This window comes from Macaca mulatta, chromosome 1 (genome assembly GCF_049350105.2).
Source record: "Macaca mulatta isolate MMU2019108-1 chromosome 1, T2T-MMU8v2.0, whole genome shotgun sequence".
NCBI classification, from domain to species: Eukaryota; Metazoa; Chordata; class Mammalia; order Primates; family Cercopithecidae; genus Macaca; species Macaca mulatta.
Window position 1 is genome coordinate 13,850,225 of NC_133406.1, and position 18,363 is coordinate 13,868,587.

The window sequence follows — 18,363 nt, forward strand, 5'->3', positions numbered from 1 at the left end:
AGTCAGGAGTGGTGGCATGTGCCCATAATCCCAGCTACTCGGGAGGGTGAGGCAGGAGAATCTCTTGAACCCGGGAGGCAGAGGTTGCAGTGAGCTGAGATCGTACCACTGCACTCCAGCCTGGGGGACGGAGCGAGACTCTTTCTCAAAAAAAAACCAAAAAACCCATTTAGCGTACTGACATTTGGCCACAGTATGCAGACGAATAGGGAAGGGGAAAATGAAAAATGGGGCTTATATGAATATAGTAAAAAGTGTTTATTATACTTTGTTGTATTTTTGTGTATAAAAATATATATTTGAAGTATGCCTTACTGCTGTTGGAGACTATTTCAGGTATTAAGAAATTTGGTACAGATTTCAGCTTTTTGCCTAAAATCTTTTGATTGATCAGAGTTCTGAAATATCGGTGGCACCATACAGGCAAACATGGAAGAAAAAAATCCTAAATATTTGTTGATTATACTTTGTTATATTTCTGTGTGTAGAAGTGTATGTTTAAAGGAGATCATTTTGATAAGAATCTTAAGATTCAGCTTTTTACCAAAAAATCGGATTTTTAAATCTACAGATGTTTCTGGAACATCTGCTGTTTGCAAGGCACTGTGATAAATCTGTATTTTTCTTTGTTACTTAATTTTTTAAGTTGGTGCTTCTGCTTATTTTATAGAATAAACGATTTTGTAGGTTTTTAGTAACCCTTTTAACTCTATAATTATATGGATTTTTATGTACTACAGATATTTATTAGTATATGCATACCTCAAACTAAAATTTTCCTAATGTGACTGCCCAAGTTTGGTAGATATTTTTTAGAAGCATTGCAGTTGGGACTGTTTATACAGTACTCCCTGCTTTTCCACAGTTTCAGTTACCTGTGGTCAACTGTGGTCTGAAAACAGGTGAGTACAGTGCAATAAAGTATTTTGAGAGAGTGAGACAAGACCATATTCACATAACTGTTATTATAGCATTTTATAATTGCTTTATGTTATTAGTCATTGCTTATCTCATGCTGTGCCTAATTAATAAATTAAACTTTATCAGAGGTATGTATGTATAGGAAAAAACATATGTTTTGATACTATCCACGGTTTCAGGCATCCACTGGGGATCTTGGATTGTATCCCCTGCAGATAAGAGGGGCTTACTATAATTGATTTTTGAGTTTTATTAGATAGTTGCAGGGGAAAATTTTACAGTGATAATTAATATATAGGTATTTTTCTGGCATATAAACTTTCTCTAAGTAATAGGCTATTACCAAGAATGTTCATTGTCCTTCTTCCATTGTCCAGATATAGGAGATTGAAGAAGTTGATATATGTAAAATGTCTAGTTCAGTGCCTTGACCATAGCAGTTACTTAATACACTATCTTTTTTAAAAATTTTGTTTCATTGTAAAGAGTGTAACATCAAGTTGGGAAGATTTGATGTTTCTTTTTGAATTCAGATGAAAATCCTTGCTGATACATTTCGTTTCCCAAGATATTCTTCTCTAAAATATGACTAGCTTAAATGCGTGTGTTTTTGTGTGTGTGTGTGTGTGTGCATGTATGTAATGTATGCATCAACTTAATTTTTTTAACCTGTATGTTGGTTGCATTTTATACTTTCAGAGGCTCTCTTTCTTGGCATTCTGTGTTCCATCTGGTTTAGCACATTAGTCTTGAATTTGCCACTGAAGTCTTAGAGAGGAGAATAGTTTTCTTCGGTTGATTGCCAGTAATTATGTTGTTTTTTTCTTTATACTTCAGTGTATTATTAAAGTGAGTTTCATTTAGTTTGTGTCTGAGGGTGATATTAAATGTGTATTTTTAATTTTTGATTGTTTGATTTCATTAATACAAGAGTGTTGGGTTTCTGTTTTAGATTGAATGAAAATTTGCCTGGGCTACCACTTAAAGTATGATTGTGCTTGCTGTTGGCATTTAGAATTGTTTGTACTCATCAACTCAGTGTATTCTATGATGTAACATACAGCTTAGAGTTTGTCGTCATTTCAAAAAACTTAGAATTTTGATTCTATATCTCACTTTTGTATGATGATTCTGAGGTGCATGATAAATCTCTTTTATTGTGGCCATGATAAAATATGCTTCTTTTCCCCAGTATGCAAAAATAGAGTCTTATGACTTAGGCAAGTATTCTTTCAAAAAAAAGATTTAGTTTGCTATAAAAATAAAATTCCTCATAATGATTTATCATTGATAATGCCATTTCTGTTAATTTTTTAGATATTTTAGCCTTAATAAAATTACTTTTTCATAATAGAAATATTAAGGTATTTTCAATAGCATTGCTAATATTTTAATCTCAGGCTGGGTGCGGTGGCTCATGCCTGTAATCCCAGCACTTTGGGAGGCCCAGGCAGGCATATCACCTGAGGTCAGGAGTTCGAGACCAGCCTGGCCAACACGGCGAAACCCCATCTCTACTAAAAATACAAAAAATCAGCTGAGCATGGTAGCATGTAGTCCCAGCTACTTGGAAAGCTGAAGCAGGAGAATTGGTTGAACCTGGGAGGTGGAGGTTGCAGTGAGCTGAGATCATGCCACTGTTCTCTAGCCTGGGCAACAGAGCGAGAGACTGTCTCCAAAAATATATATATATGTGTGTGTGTGTGTGTGTGTGTGTATATGTACATATATATGTATATATGTACATATATATGTATAGTATATATGTATATCTCAGATTGTAGCTGGTTTCATGAAGGTTTTAGTTTTTTAAATACGTATTTAACTGTAACTGAGTCTTTAAAATAGGAATAAGTCTTGAGAATTTTTGAGGAATTTGTGTCATGGTTCAGACAGAATTGATACATTTGATACTTTTGTGAACGTGGACTTACTTCCACAGGTCTATTAAACATCCCTCCAACGCTCCTGCCCCACTATACAAAAGGAAAAGGAGAATAAAAAAGCATTATAGTACTGCTTATATCACTATTTATATATTATTTTTGTTGCCTATGTAATTACATAATTAGGAATGATAAAGTATATTATCCCTAAAAGGTTGCATATAGGAATATAAAACTGAAATTTTCAGTGGAGGAAGTTTTTTTAAAATATAAATATTATATTCATCAGGCAGGCACAGTGGCTCACACCTATAATCCCAGCACTTTGGAAGGCCGAGGTGTGAAGATTGCTTGAGCACAGGAGTTCAAGACCAGCCTAAATGACATAGGGACACCCCGTCTCTACAAAAATAAAAAATTATCTGGGTGTGGTGGTATGTGCCTATAGTCCAAGCTACTTGGGATGCTGAGGTGGGAGGATCATTTGAGAACAGGAAGTCAAGACCACAGTGAGCCGTGATCAGGCCACTGCACTCCAACCTGGGTGACACAGCGAGACCGTGTCTCCAAGGGGGAAAAATATATATATATGTGTGTGTGTATATATATGTATAGAAAAAATATATGTGTGTGTGTGGTGTAATATATGTATATATATAATCATTAGTCTTAATATAGAATATAGTGTTTATTTTAATATATCTATGTATTTTACATATTATCATTAATTTTTAAAGCTTAAATACTAAACTATCTGGTTGTTCTGCCTTACGATGTTTAGTCATTTGTCAACCCTAAAGTGATGGAGTCTTTAAGTACAGACATACAGGACAGCAAATAAAACCAGACTAAATGTAGCCTTGGATTTCATATTGAAATTAAAAAAAAAATAAATCTAGTGTTTGGAAAGATTTATAATTGAAGATTTTCTCCACCTTATTGAATACAGATTGGTGGTCAGCACAGAAAGGATATGAATGCTCAGTTTTAGAAAATACATGGTACTAAGAAGATAAAAATGGATGTAAGGCCAGGTGTGGTGTCTCACGGCTATAATCCCAGCACTTTGGGAGGCCGAGGTGGGCGGATCACCTGAGGTCAGGAGTTTGAGACCAGCCTGACCAACATGGTGAAACCCTGTCTCTACTAAATATACAAAAAATTAGCTGAGCGTGGTAATGGGTGCCTGTAATCCCAGCTACTTGGGAGGCTGAGGCAGGAGAATCGCTTGAACCTGGGAGGCGGAGGTTGCAGTGAGCTGAGATCGCGCCATTGCGCTCTAGCCTGGGTGACAGGAGTGAGACTCCATCAAAAAAAAAAAAAAAAAAAAAAAAAAAGAATGTAATACTCTTTCTAGAATAGTTTGACTTTTAGTTTCATGTACTTGTAATTGGCCTTTCATCTGTCTATTTCTTTGGAACATCAAAGTTGAGAAGATTTGTAGATGATGTTAATAAATCTGTGGTAATGAGAGTAGAAGTTGTGTTGAAGTTTAAAGGAAAGAACAAACCTGATAAGATATTGGTAGTACATTTTTAGAATATTTCTGTTTAAATTAAAACAGTATTTCAGTTATTATAGCATTTGAAAATTCGGATGGAGAATGTTTTAAAGTTATTAAGACTGCCATCTGCTAGTGAAAATTATTGTTTCAAACATCCTGAGACCTCCAGCTTGGGTGACAGAGCAACACTCTGCCTCTAAAAAAATGAACATCTTGAGGCTGGAAATATTTGAATGAAAAAAATAACTTTTAGTTGTAAAATGGTAATGAAGTATAATGATTTTTTTTGTCAATTGAGATGTAAAACACTTTTATTAATAAAACATGAAAACATTGTTAGAGTTGACCATACTTGCTTCTTGCTGTTCGGCACAAATTCTGTTGTTCTGACTTGGAAATTTTCTTTTACTGCACTTATTTTTGAATCTTCATTTTCTCTGAATGTGTCTTTCTGTAACCTTGGTTGTCTTACAGTTTTAGTTTTTAATAGTAAAATGAAACTCTGAGAATTTCATACACGTGGAACCTGCTTTTCCTGGAACAATCACAGCCACAACTTTTATCAATATATGTGGTTTGGAACTGAAAAACTTATGAAGTGTCTTTTATTAACTCTGCAATTTTTTAAACCTTTCAAGAGATGAAACGAATAAAGAAGAAGAAGAAGATGATGAAGAAGCAGAAGAGGAGGAGGAGGAGGAGGAAGAAGAAGAAGAGGATGAAGAAGATGATGACAACAATGAGGAAGAGGAGTTTGAATGCTATCCACCAGGCATGAAAGTCCAAGTGCGGTATGGACGAGGGAAAAATCAAAAAATGTATGAAGCTAGTATTAAAGATTCTGATGTCGAAGGTGGAGAGGTCCTTTACTTGGTGCATTACTGCGGATGGAATGTGAGGTAACTTGAGTTTTAGCTAGTGATTATTACCTAAAAATTTATAAAAGTATTATAAAATACTTTTCTATTTAAAAACTTAAGTGACGGATTACAGATTTATTAGTATTCTAATCGAGGTCATAGTACCTTATAAAAAATACATAAGTTTTTAGCATGTAAATACCTCACTTAGTGACTTACAATTAATGTTTTCAGTACTTGGAAGATATCCCTAGTGTCTAGAAAACTGAGGTCTACACACTTGATTTTTATGTACTACATGTAGATTAGTAGACAAAACATTGATGAAATGATCAGAACTTCTGGACATCTGCAAACCAATTATCAGGCTGCTTGCTGTCTTGCATTTTAAACTACATTGCCACAGTAACCTCTTTTTTGTATTCTTAAGTCATTTCTTTCCTTCTGTAGTCAGGGATTTAAAATCCTAGGAAACATTAGCTATTTAAAGAAAGCCTTATCTCCTTATTAACAGCTATTGCATTACAACCTTATTCAGAAGTCTCGGAAATTTATTAGTATCTTTGAAAAAATATGGTTGAACATGTAAGCAGGCCTGCTTCACTAAAATAGAATGCACTTTTTGACTGCTCCTACCCTAGGGAACTGATAGGCAAGACTGAAATTTGATTTTAAGTCGTGTTCAGTGACTTAAGCATTTTTCTTAGATAAATTTTCTTTGACTTTCCAAAGAAATTTTGTATTTTTATTTTATCCAAAATTGGCAAGCCAGTTTTGGGATCTGTTCGTTCAGTTTTCTTTTAAGAATAATTTAATTTATTTTAGAATATCTGATAGTATATTTGAAATGTAGCTTGTAAGACAGTTAAATACCTGGAAAGATTAACCATAGAAGTTTTAAGTTGTGGTTTCGTGGTGTACCTAGTGTCTTTAAGGAGGAATACGGTTCTCATGCTTTATGCTTAAATTATATTCTGTGATTTGGGAAGTTATTAGGAAGGCATCATCTCAAATTCTGTGTTTGAGTGTTGCAAATTAAATTTTGATTCTCTTTAATCACTTCCCACAATGCCTTTTCCCTGAAGAAAATCACTTCTGAGAGTTTTGAGGCTGTCCTTACTAACTTTTCATTCTACTTTCACATACATATAAATGTACTCATAGAAAATATATAGTATTCTTACATGCATGTGTTTTTAATAAATTATACTATACGAAATTCTGTTTCTTAAATTTTTTGTTGTCCTGTTGTATAAGAGGAAGCTCATGATCTAATCTGATTACCTTTCTTATTTTGAGAAAAGTACCAGTCTGATCCATTCTGATGCTTGGAAGAAAATAGCAAATAGCAAGTTAAGTCATGACGAAATGTTCAGAAGTTTTGTTTTGGGCTCATTCTTTATTATTTCTAATCAGGATACAGTTTTAGATTTTAAGAATATGTGTCGTCAGAGCTTAGATGTGATAGTTATCCAGAAACATAAGTTTTTCCAGATACCACTTTTAACACACTGCACAATTTATCCTTTCACCTCTTGGTCCTTTTTTTGTGTGTTTTGTTTTTGTTTTTGGTTTTTGAGTCTAGCTCTGTTGCCCAGGCTGGAGTGTAGTGGCATGATCTCTGCTCACTGCAACTTCCACCTCCCGGGCTCAAGCGATTATTGTGCTGCAGCCTCCTGAGTAGCTAGGATTGTAGGTGCCTGCCATTGTGCTTGGCTAATTTTTGTATTTTTAGTAGAGACAGGGTTTTGCCATGTTGTCCAGGCTTTTCTTGAACTCCTGACCTCAGGTGATCCACCTCGGCCTCCCAAAGTGCTGGGATTATAGGTGTCAGCTGTTGGTTCTTATGCTGCCTTTCTAGTACTTGATTTTCCTCACCTGAAGGCCTGGCTATTAATATATTCCAAAGAAGGTACTTGAGATCTCAGATATAGCTACCAAAAGAATATTTTGTCCAATTTTTGACTTCAAGTCATTTTGATCTTACTAAATTATCTTACTGAATATAAATGTAGAGGGAGTTCTACTTCTGCCTAGGACATAAATGTAAATGTAGAATATGTTAGTTTAAAATTAGGAAGAAAAAAGCTGAGTGTGGTGTTGCATGCCTGTAGTCCCAGCTACTGAGGTGGGAGGATCGCTTGAACCCAGGAATTCGAGGCTGCAGTGAACTATGATCATGCCCCACTGTACTCCAGCCTGAGTGCCAGAATGAGACCCCATCTCTTGAGAAAAAATTTAGAAAGAAATACTTGGATTAGCAAAAACGAATAATTACAACGTAATACCCACGAGATAGAGTCACAACACCTTTTACCTCTCTTTTTAGTTTTTCTAATTATTTTGCTAGTTTACTTGTAGAGGCAGTTTTTCCTCATGGCCTTTATGAAGTATTTGAAATTCTGTGAGAAATGGATAGAATTTAGGTGTTCTCCAACTTTCACTATATATAATCAAGACTTCCTTGCCTCCTTCCCTCCCTCCCTCCCTCCTTCCTTCCTTCCCTCCCTCCCTCCTTCCTACCCTCCCTCCCTCCCTCCTTCCTTTCTCCCTCCCTCCCTCCCTCTCTCCCTCCCTCCCTCCCTCCCTTCTTTCCTTCCTTCCTTCTTTCTTTACACTGAGTTTCACTCTTAATGCCCAGGCTGGAGTGCAATGGCTGGATCTTGGCTCACTGCAGCCTCTGCCTCCTGGGTTCAAGCGATTCTCCTGCCTCAGCCTCCTGAGTAGCTGAGATTACAGGCATGCAGGCGCCACCACGCGCAGCTAATTTTTATATTTTTAGTAGAGATGGAGTTTCTCCATGTTGGTCAAGCTGGTCTCAAACTCCTGACCTCAGGTGATTCGCCTGCCTCGGCCTCCCAAAGTGCTGCCACTACAGGCCTGAGCCACCGTGCCCAGCCAAGGCTTATTTTCTATTAATTGGCTCATTAAACAAAAAAGGCTTACTAGATAGAAGAATTGAGTCATTCATGAAACTGTTTTACAATTAAGATACAACTTTGTTTTGTTAAGAAAAGATAGACTAAAAGAAAGAGAATTCCAGAAGTATTTTGATTTTAGAAGGTAGAAAGAATCTCTAGTAATTTAGTTTTTAAATAGATAGCCAGAAGGGAAAGTTAGGAAAGAATTTAAATTGAGGCATTCAAGTTTTTAATAATATAGGAAGGAAAATGGGACCTAGTTCAACGAGACATGCTTGTGTTACTGTGAAGGTTGCCGTCTATTTCTGACAACTCAAGTACTTGTATGCTATGAACTTTCATAAGAAGAAAACTTAACATCTTGATGAAGACCTGTAGGATGGATCACTATACACTCCAACATCATGGAGAAAGCAAATGTACCTCAGTAGATTAAGCAGTTAATCTTCTTAGAGTTAACGTAACAGTATTTTACTTCTCTCAGCAATAATCAGTCTGTCTCAGCAATAATCAGTCTGTCTCATTGATAAATACGCAATAATTTTTATTTTTGCTGCTCCTCCAGTTCTGAGGCTAATCTAATAAGGACTGCAACAAATCCTTATCAGCTCTATGACAATTTTTCTTTTATTTTTAGGGTCTTCAGCTTGATCTCTAAATTTATACTTAACAGATGTGAAATTAGAAATGAAGATTTATGCATGGAGGTTCATGCATGGAGGTTTTATCTTCAGTGGCAGTCATTTATGACAAGCAATTTGGGAGATTTGTGTGGACCTATTTCCATGGTTTTTTAAATCTGCAACATGTATTTCAGAATCTGAAATACATGTTGCAGATTTAAAAAACAGAGAGAGAGAGGACCTCGTTCTGTTACCCAGGCTGGAGTGCAGTGGTGCGACCATGGCTCTCCAGCCTCGACTTCTTGGGCTCAAGTGATCTCCCACCTCAGCCTCTGGAATAGTTGGGACTATAGGTGTGCATCACCACACCTGGCTAATTTTTTATCTTTTGTAGAGATGGGGCTCACTGTGTTGCCCAAGCTGGTTTCAAACTCCTGGGCTCAAGCAGTTCTCCTGCCTTGGCCTCCAGGAGTGCTGGGATTATAGACATGAACCGATGCTCCTGGCCATGAACCATGTTTTTCCAGCAAAGAGATTTTCTCAAATAATGTAAGAGTATCTGTCTCTTTGTTTAAAAATACTGTTTTTAGGCCAGGCGCGGTGGCTCACACCTGTAATCCTAGCAGTTTGAGAGGCCAAGACGGGCAGATCACCTGAGGTCAGGAGTTTGAAACCAGCCTGGCCAACATGGCAAAACCTCATCTCTACTAAAAATACAAAAATTAGCCGGACATGGTGGCAGGTGCCTGTAATCCCATCTACTTGGGAGACTGAGGCATGAGACTCACTTGAACCAGGGACACAGAGGTTGCAGTGAGCCGAAATCACGCCATTGCACTCCAGCCTGGGTGACAGAGCAAGACTCCGTCTCAAAAAAAAAAAAAAAAAAAAAATCCTTTTTCTTGTTAATTTTTACATTTTTCTTTGTTTTCTAAAATGCTGTTTTTTTTTTTTTGTTGTTGTTGTTGTTGTTGTTTTGAGATGGAGTTTTGCTCTTGTTGTCCAGGCTGGATTGCAGCAGCGTGATCTCATCTCATTGCCACCTCCGCCTCCCAGGTTCAAGAGATTGCCCTGTCTCAGCCTCTCAAGTAGCTGGGATTATAGGCACATGGCACCATGCCCAGCAAATTTTTGTAGTTTTAGTAGAGATGGGGTTTCACCATGTTGACCAGACTGATCTCGAACGCCTGATCTCAGGTGATTCACCAACCTCTGCCTCCCTAAGTGGTGGGATTATAGGCGTGAGCCACTGCGCCCGACCTGTATAAATCTTTAATATAATTTTCATGTATGTCCCTATTTCACAGCTGAAAATGTTGATTTTTGTTATACAAAGGTTCACATTTGGGCAAGTTTGTTTTCTACTACTGTGATGAAAAAAAGTCGTATTTTAACATGTTCACACCACATTGACTGGAAAGGACTTGAACTCTTTAACTACAAATAGTGTAATACTTTGACAAAATTTTTCTGATGCAGTGATAGTATCTAAAATTATTGTTTAGCACTCTATTACTTACTATGTCACCAAGCACTAGGAATGTTTGGAGTAGGCTCATAAATTATTTTTTTAAACTCTTCTAAAAATAACAATTTAGAAAAATGAGAAAAAACTTAAAGGTAGAAAGATAAAATTATTGCTGGCCGGGCGCGGTGTCTCCCACCTGTAATCCCAGCACTTTGGGAAACCGAGGTGGGCGGATCACCTGAGATCGGGAGTTCGAGACCAGCCTGACCAGCATGGAGAAACCCTGTCTCTGCTAAAAAAAAATACAAAATTAGCCAGGCATGGAGGCACATGCCTATAATCCCAGCTACTTGGGAGTCTGAGGCAGGAGAATCACTTGAACCTGGGAGGCAGAGGTTGCGGAGCTGAGATTGTGCCGTTGCACTCCAGCCTGGGCACCAAGAACGAAACTCTATCTCAAAAACAAAAAAAAAAAAGAAAAGAAAAAAGAAAGATAAAATAATTAATATTATAGTGTGTTCTCTTTTAGTCTTTTAAAAATGTCCCCATACATTTAAAAAAATTTTAATCCTGCTTAAGTAGTTTTTAATAGTAGGCTCTCTGTTACGTTTAACTTTTCTTAGTGATGTTAATATTTTATAGAGAATCTTAACGTAATTATCTAATTGATCCTTTCACTCTCAAGTTTCTAAGTCGTGTCATAAATATGGTATTGATTTTTTGAAAGTAAGGGTACACATTGAAATTAACATGCCGTAAAACTGGTTGAGTGTGTTGGATTTCCTTGTTTAGTAACAAACAACTGAGTGAAACTATCTAGACTAATTGGTGTGGAATTTAAAATACATGAATATTTTGTAATAGTATATCAATGTTGATTGAATTTTCTCTGCTCATTTCCAACTTGGCTTTCTGTAATCAAAGAGTTGCACATTTAGTTAGAGAATAATTTTTTCTATGTTGCGGATCACCAGCTGTGTTAATGGGAACACAAAAGTAAAAGAGACACTGTAAAACTTCGGTTGTAAAACTCTTAAATAAGCCACAATGGTTCTAGTTCGTGTTAACAGTTATAGAGAACTGAAAATAAACTAAATTATGCTAAATATATTATTTGAAATAAAAAATGTGTTACATTTTAAAAATATTTTCTCCAAACAAATTAAATCCTCCTTAGGAGGGAATGAGTTAGGGGTTGAAAAAACCTGGTAAAAGGCTTTCACAAATAAGTAGGTTCAGTCCTACTTTTTGCCATTGTTCAGTTGCTTTTTTCACACTTTATTCCTTTATTTTCCAAACATAAGTTAAGTATCCACTATGTGCCAAATACTGTGCTTGTCACCAAAGATACTAAAAAGTGGTCCTTATTAGAGAATTCATAGTCCCAGGCATGACAGTTAACCCCAGCAAGATTGACAGTCTGTTGATCCTACCACCCTTTACGTCTCCACCCCACTTAATGCACTCAATCTTCCCTTGATATTGCTTACATTCACTGGCATTTATTACTATAATCACTTCTTTTGACTCCAGTTCTTATTTTTCTCTCCTTTTGCTTTATAGTACTCATCTGACAAAACCACAAGAACCTTGATTAAATCTAACCCTCCTGCTCCTTGCCTGCACCTGTGCAGCTGATCCTGGTTGGAGTAAAGCAAGCAACCACAATGACTGTTCTTTCTTTAAATTCGTAACTGTGAACCTCAAGTGTGTCCTTAATTCTTTATGTCCTTCTTCCATTCACTCTCCTAGTTTCTTAGAAAACTTTCATACTGCTGCTTATGTCTTCACATCCCCAACATCTCTTCCCTATCCTCATTTTCAGCTGGTGACCTTGCTTTGTACCTGCTGAGAGAAACAAGAAAAACATTTCTACACACTTCATTAGATCTGCCTATCTAACTGCATTTGCTGCCACATTCTCTGTGTTTTCATCTTTAGCTATAGATACACAATCATGCTACTGTCTGAAGCCAGTCTTCATAACCATCCCTTCTTGCCTGATCGAAGACATGGCCCATTTTCTTGTTCTGTTCTAAGTCATTCCCACTACTTACAGATTTGTGGTTATTTGTCCTATCTCAAGGAAAATCTTTTCTGGAGCCTGACTTCTACTGTGACATTTCTTGGCTCCATTTTCATTCAGGAGAACTGTTTGAAAGTTACTTACACTTGTTATTCAGTTTCTCTCCTTTTTCTGTGTAAACCCACTCTCATCAACCTTTTGTTCACTGTGTCTCCACAACTGTTCTTACCAGGAACACTAGTGACCCTTTGTAGATAAATTCCTCCTGCTTTTCTTGCCCTCTTACGTGCCTTATCAGTGACATAACAGTCAGTTGATCACTCCATCCGTAATATGCTTTGCTTGGGCTCCAGCTGCTCCAGCTACAACCATTTTTCTTGTTTATTTTCCTTTTCTTTCTCTCTTTCTTTCTCAAAATTGAGAAACCCCTCCTCAATTATCTTTTGTCTCTTTCTCATCTTTGTGTGTTTTCTCCCTTCTAATTGTTCCCCTGTTTCTTTCTGATACCCATTTAACATTTTTTTGTTGTTGTTTCTGTTCCTATTTTCCCAATACTCACTTGAGTCACAATTCTGATACTAAATTTTTCTGAATTATTTTTCTGAGCCAGAGGAATTTGATCTCCTGGAATATAACTTTCACCTAGGACTCTGGGTAAATTCTTTCCCTTCAACTCTCCTCCCCCTCCTTTTCTTTTTTTCTTCATCATTCAAGCTTTCTACATCAGGACTACATTATGTATTATTACAAAACTGAACTTAATTTTAAAATATGAAAAAAATTTCTGTTTCATATCTATTCTCCTAATATCACTTACCACATCTAGAAAAGTATTCATTTGGCATATGGTAAGTACTAAATGAACGTTGATCTAAATTGGACCTCCCGACAACAAAATGGAAGTAGAGCAGAAGTTAAAATTCAAATAAAAGCCACTGGGTCATTGGTTTTTTTAAAGCGATACCTATAATAGGGGATTGGGATAGATATGACTTGACCCTCTCACTGGAGCTGCTTCTCACTTCATTTATATATAACTTTGTGTTTCACTTTCTGAGGAACTGTCAGACTTTTCCACAGAGACGACACCGTTTTACATTCTCACCAGCAATGTGTTAGGGTTCCAGTTTCTCTGCAGCCATGCCAACACTTGTTATTCTCTATTTAAAAAAATTGGGAGGTTATAGCCATTCTAGAGAGTGTGAATTAGTGTCTCACTCTGCTTTGATTTGCGTTTGCCTAATGACTAGAGTTGAACATTTTTCTTGTACTTATTAGCCATTTGTATATCTTCTTTAGAGGAACGTCCCTTCAAGTTTTTGCCATTTTTGAATTGGTCAGTTGTTTTGTTGTCGTTGAATTGTAATTCTTCATATATTCTAGATGTTATTCCCTTACCAGATACGTGATTTGCAAATGTTTCTTTTGTTGCCTCTGCTTTTGATGTTATTTCCAAAGAAACATTGCCAAATCCAGTGTTCTGAAGATCTTCCTGTATGTTTTCTTCTAAGAACGTCATAGTTTTAGCTATAATGTTTACATCTTTGATCTAATTTGAGTTCATATTTGTATATGATATATGTGACCTCTTTGGGTTACATAAAGAGCCTATCAGCGAACAAAATGGAGTCGAGACTGAGAGACTGGAATGAATTTGATTGGAAATAATAATTTTCTGTGACTTTTTAGCTATTCTTAGTCTCCTTTTGTCCTTAAAAAATTTTTAATGTCACTTTTCAACTTAATTGCTTTGTTCTTTCCTGCTCTAAAATGTTTTGTGTCCTTCATTTTTTTTCTTTTTTCTTTTACTTCCATGTAATCTGATCCCTGCTATACTTCAGTTGTGTATGCCATTGGATTTAGGAATATTGAAATAGAGTACAGAGTTGTTCTACTCATCTTCTTTGAAATAATTGTCCTGGTAATGTTAGAAAGCAAGGTACCCTAGGAAATTGTCTGCCTTGTTTCTATAGTACAGAAGTCACAGGCCTATAAAATGACCATTTGACAGTGGTTTCCATTATCTGTAAATTTGTATTAAAAGAGAGTGACTTTTGAGTTAACCATAGTTTTTGAGTACAAATGAACATAAACATTTCCTTCATGAAAAAGAGATGATAATTCAGTTATGTGTTGTACTCAAATGGGCTTTAATTTTTCTTTGTGTATTCATCTTAAGAGTGTTTACTAAACTTAGACCTGTTTCATTGAGTAGTTTTGTAGATTGGCAGGTACATTGATGTTTTTGTCTAAGTGTGCACAAATAACTAATTCCATACATTTATCAAATATTAACAGAGTATACTTTTGGGGAATTAAAAAAACTTAGCATCTGCATTATAATATGCAATTAATGCCACAGTTAACCATTTGCAGTTGTCTTTGTAAGCTTTGGTAAAATGCTGTATTCGTGTTCTTATTATTACGTATTACCTCTGCCTAAAGACCTATACTTCAGTTTCATTTTATAGAGTTATATTGCTTGGGAAAACCTATTGATATAATTACTATACCATTCCGTTGAGCTGTTTATGTCAACTCTTAAATATGACTATGTTATAATTTTAATTCATGGTTCTATCATTCTGCTGTTATATTCTTAAGTATGAGGAATACCATTCCTGTCTCTCTGATGTAGATTTAAGTGTTATATGAAGTAGAAATATGAAATGTTTATATCATACTTAGGAATTTTATTTTGTTTTTATTTTAGTTTAGTTTAGTTTAGTTTAGTCTGAGGCAGAGTCTCGTTCCGTTGCTCAGGCTAGAGTGCAGTGGCACGATCTTGGCCCACTGCAGCCTCCGCCTTTTGGGTTCAAGCAATTCTCCTGCCTCAGCCTCCCGAGTAGCTGGGATTACAGGCGTGTGCCACCATGCCTGGCTAATTTTTGTATTTTTAGGAGAGATGAGGTTTCACCATGCTGGTCAGGCTGGTCTTGAAATCCTGACCTCATAATCCGCTTGCCTTGGCCTCCCAAAATGTTAGGATTACAGGTGTGAGCCACTGTACCTGGCAGGAATTTTATTTTTGAATAATATACTACTTTTTTGTTTCATTTTATTATAGGTACATTATTAAAAGCATTAGTTGTGATCAGTTATTTTCATAAGTCTTATTTTAGATATTCAGATTAAAATACATATAAATTGAGATTATATAAAATTCATACAGTAGATAAATGATAAAATTGCTTATGAAATTTATAATTAATAACGATTAACACTGCTTTTTATTTTGACTTGGTGTTTTTTTCTATTATTTTGTCATACTTTTATTTAATTCAGGAAGGGAAATCCCTTTCCTTACTAAAACAGCACAAATTTCCACTTTAGATGTGAGGTTCTTAAAAACTAAATAAGTTGGCCGGGCACAGTGGCTTATGCCTGTAATCCCAGCACTTTGGGAGGCCAAGGCTGGCGGATCATGAAGTTGGGAGATCGAGACCATCCTGGCTAACACGATGAAACCCCGTCTCTACTAAAAGTACAAAAATTAGCCGGGCATGGTGGCAGTTGCCTGTAGTCCCAACTACTCGGGAGGCTGAGGCAGGAGAATGGCATGAACCCGGGAGGTGGAGCTTGCAGTGAGCCGAGATCACACGACTGCACTCCAGCCTGGGTTACAGAGCGAGACTCTGTCTCAATTTAAAAAAAAAAAACCTAGTAAGTTAATTATATGACATACATTAACTTTTTTGATTATAGAGAGGCAAGATATAAAATACATATTATGCAACAATTATTAAATCAATCTATTCATTATAGAAAACAAAATATAGATGATTTTAACATTTACTTCATGATTGGTTATTAGATTTTTATCTTATAATCTATACATATTTCAAAGAGTGAGGTTTTAAGTATTACATTAATTTGATTTTACTTAAGTTATTTTTAAAATACTTTTATTCTGCATGCTATATATTTTTAAATCTCTAAGACTGTGCTTTTTAGGTGTATATTAACTATATGCTGATAATATTTCTTTTAAAATTGGGTTTAAGGAGAACCAAAAGCTGAACTGATGTGGGCATATTAACCATTTTGGTAGTATATCTGATCGATTAACGTTCTTTTCTGTTTTTATTATTACGGAATGATTTCTTACATAATTTGCCAGTGCATCCATACAAAAGCCATAAAGTTTTCTTTTTAGAAATCCTATTTTTCTGTGGTGAGAGCAAGTATGCTATGGTCTCTGAATGGTATCTTTTAGCTTTGTATGAATATTTTTAAACATTTGAAAAATCGAATATTTGTATGGTGGGTTTCTTTCAGAAAGTTTCAGGTTTGTATACAAAATTTGTCATTACTGTTTAGTGTTGTCTTCTTTTGTTGAATTGTAAGCTCTTCGCAGACACGAGCTGTTTGTTGATTCATTGCTGAGTACCCAGTGCCTAGTGCAGACTCTGTTATTACATAATAGGTACCTAAGAGGTGTTTGTCAGATGAATACGTCCACATGTGTACTTACAGTCTTGGAGTCTCATATAATTTTTCATTCTACGGCCAGGCATGGTGGCTCATGCCTGTAATCCCAGCACTTTAAGAGGCCGAGGGGGGCAGATCACCTAAGGTCAGGAGTTCAAGACCAGCCTGGCCAACATGGCAAAACCCAGTGTCTACTAAAAATACAAAAACCAGCCGGATGTGGTGGCACACACCTGTAATCCCAGCTGCTCGGGAAGCTGAGGCAGGAGAATCACTTGAACCTGAGAGGCGGAGGTTGCAGTGAGCTGAGATCACACCATTGCACTCCAGCCAGGGTAACAGAGCAAGACTCCATCAAAAAAAAATAAATAAATAAAAATAAAAATTTCATTCTACTTCATTTTATGTAGGTCAGGGAACATATTAGATCTTCAGAAGTTAAATGAGTTTATCATGCATTTGTTCTTTTGTGTTTGTTTGTTAGTTGAATGTTAAGTGATCTCAATAGAAATATTCTCAGACAAGTCATATATATACCTTGGAAATATTTTCCTTAGTACTTTAGATAAATATTCAATGAGATACTTGTTTAGATTCCATCTGTAGAATTAATTATATTGACTGTATTGATAACTGAATTGAAAAAGTATAGGCTAATCACTGTCTTAATTTTCTGACTCAATATTTTTTTAAATATTTGTTTCAATACTTTTTGTTTCAGTATTTCTTTTTAAATGGAAGCTTTTTAGTAATGCTCTTTCCCTTGTGCCCTGCAAAATTAATTTATTTCCTGTTGTGAAAAGGCCAATTATGATCTTGTAATCGTAATTCCTAAAGGTTAAGACCAGTTAAAGCCAGGATAGATAAACTATCCTGGACTGTATATATATGTTTATATTATATATATATATATAAAAAATACAACCCAGTCTACCTCAATTTTCTCATTTTCAGAAAACTGCATTACTTGAATCTAAAATTGCAAGACAATGTATTTTATTTTATTTTACGTATGTTTTTGGGACAGAGTCTCGCTCTGTTGCCCAGGCTATAGTGCAGTAGTGCAATCTTGGCTCACTGCAACCTCTGCCTTCTGGGTTGAAGTGATTCTCCTGCCTCAGCCTCCCTAGGACCTGGGATTACAGGCATGCGCCACCATGCCCAGCTGATTTTTGTATTTTTAGTAGAGGTGAGGTTTCGCCGTGTTGGCCAGGCTGGTCTGGAAGCATTTTCAAACCAAAAGGTTTGTATTTAACTTACTTACTAAGATTATTGTATTCTGTCAGACACGGTGGCTCACACCTATAATCCCAGCACTTTGGGAGGCCAAGGTGGGTGAATCACTAGAGCCCAGGAGTTTGAGACCAGCCTGAGAAACATAGTGACACCCTTTTTCTACAAAATACAAAAAAATTATCCAGGTGTGGTGGTGCATGCCTGGAGTCCCAACTATTCAGGAGTCTGAAGTGGGACAATTGATACTGGTAGGTCAAGGCTGCAGTGAGCCAGGATGGCTCTACTGCACTCCAGCCTGGGCAATGGAGACGCTATATGAAGAAGAAGAAGAAAAAAAAAAAAGATTCTCATATTCCTTAAGAAGGTACTTTCAGGGATGAATAGATATCTTACTTGACATGGTACCCCAAGGAGAAGTTGAGAAATATTTTATGGCCTTCTATATCTTAGCTGCAGTTTCACTCTTTGCCACTTCCTTTACGGTTAT

At 36.2% G+C, this 18,363-nt stretch overlaps 1 protein-coding gene across 7 annotated transcripts in view; it reads left to right on the forward strand.

Moving 5' to 3' along the window:
* The window catches only part of ARID4B (AT-rich interaction domain 4B), a 167,318-nt gene that overhangs the window by 113,010 nt on the left and 35,945 nt on the right, over nucleotides 1-18,363 (forward strand). For 5 of the 7 annotated variants that reach the window (XR_013416007.1, XR_013416006.1, XM_077998447.1 and 2 more), the window contains one exon: nucleotides 4,950-5,210. The exons of 1 other annotated variant lie outside the window; for it this stretch is intronic. Coding sequence is in view for 4 of the 6 variants with exons in the window: in XM_077998447.1 (XP_077854573.1) it covers nucleotides 4,950-5,210 (261 nt within the window). In the remaining 2 variants the exon portion in view is untranslated. The remainder of the gene's footprint in view (nucleotides 1-4,949; nucleotides 5,211-18,363) is intronic. One more of the 7 variants, XM_015126883.3, reaches the window with a different exon arrangement.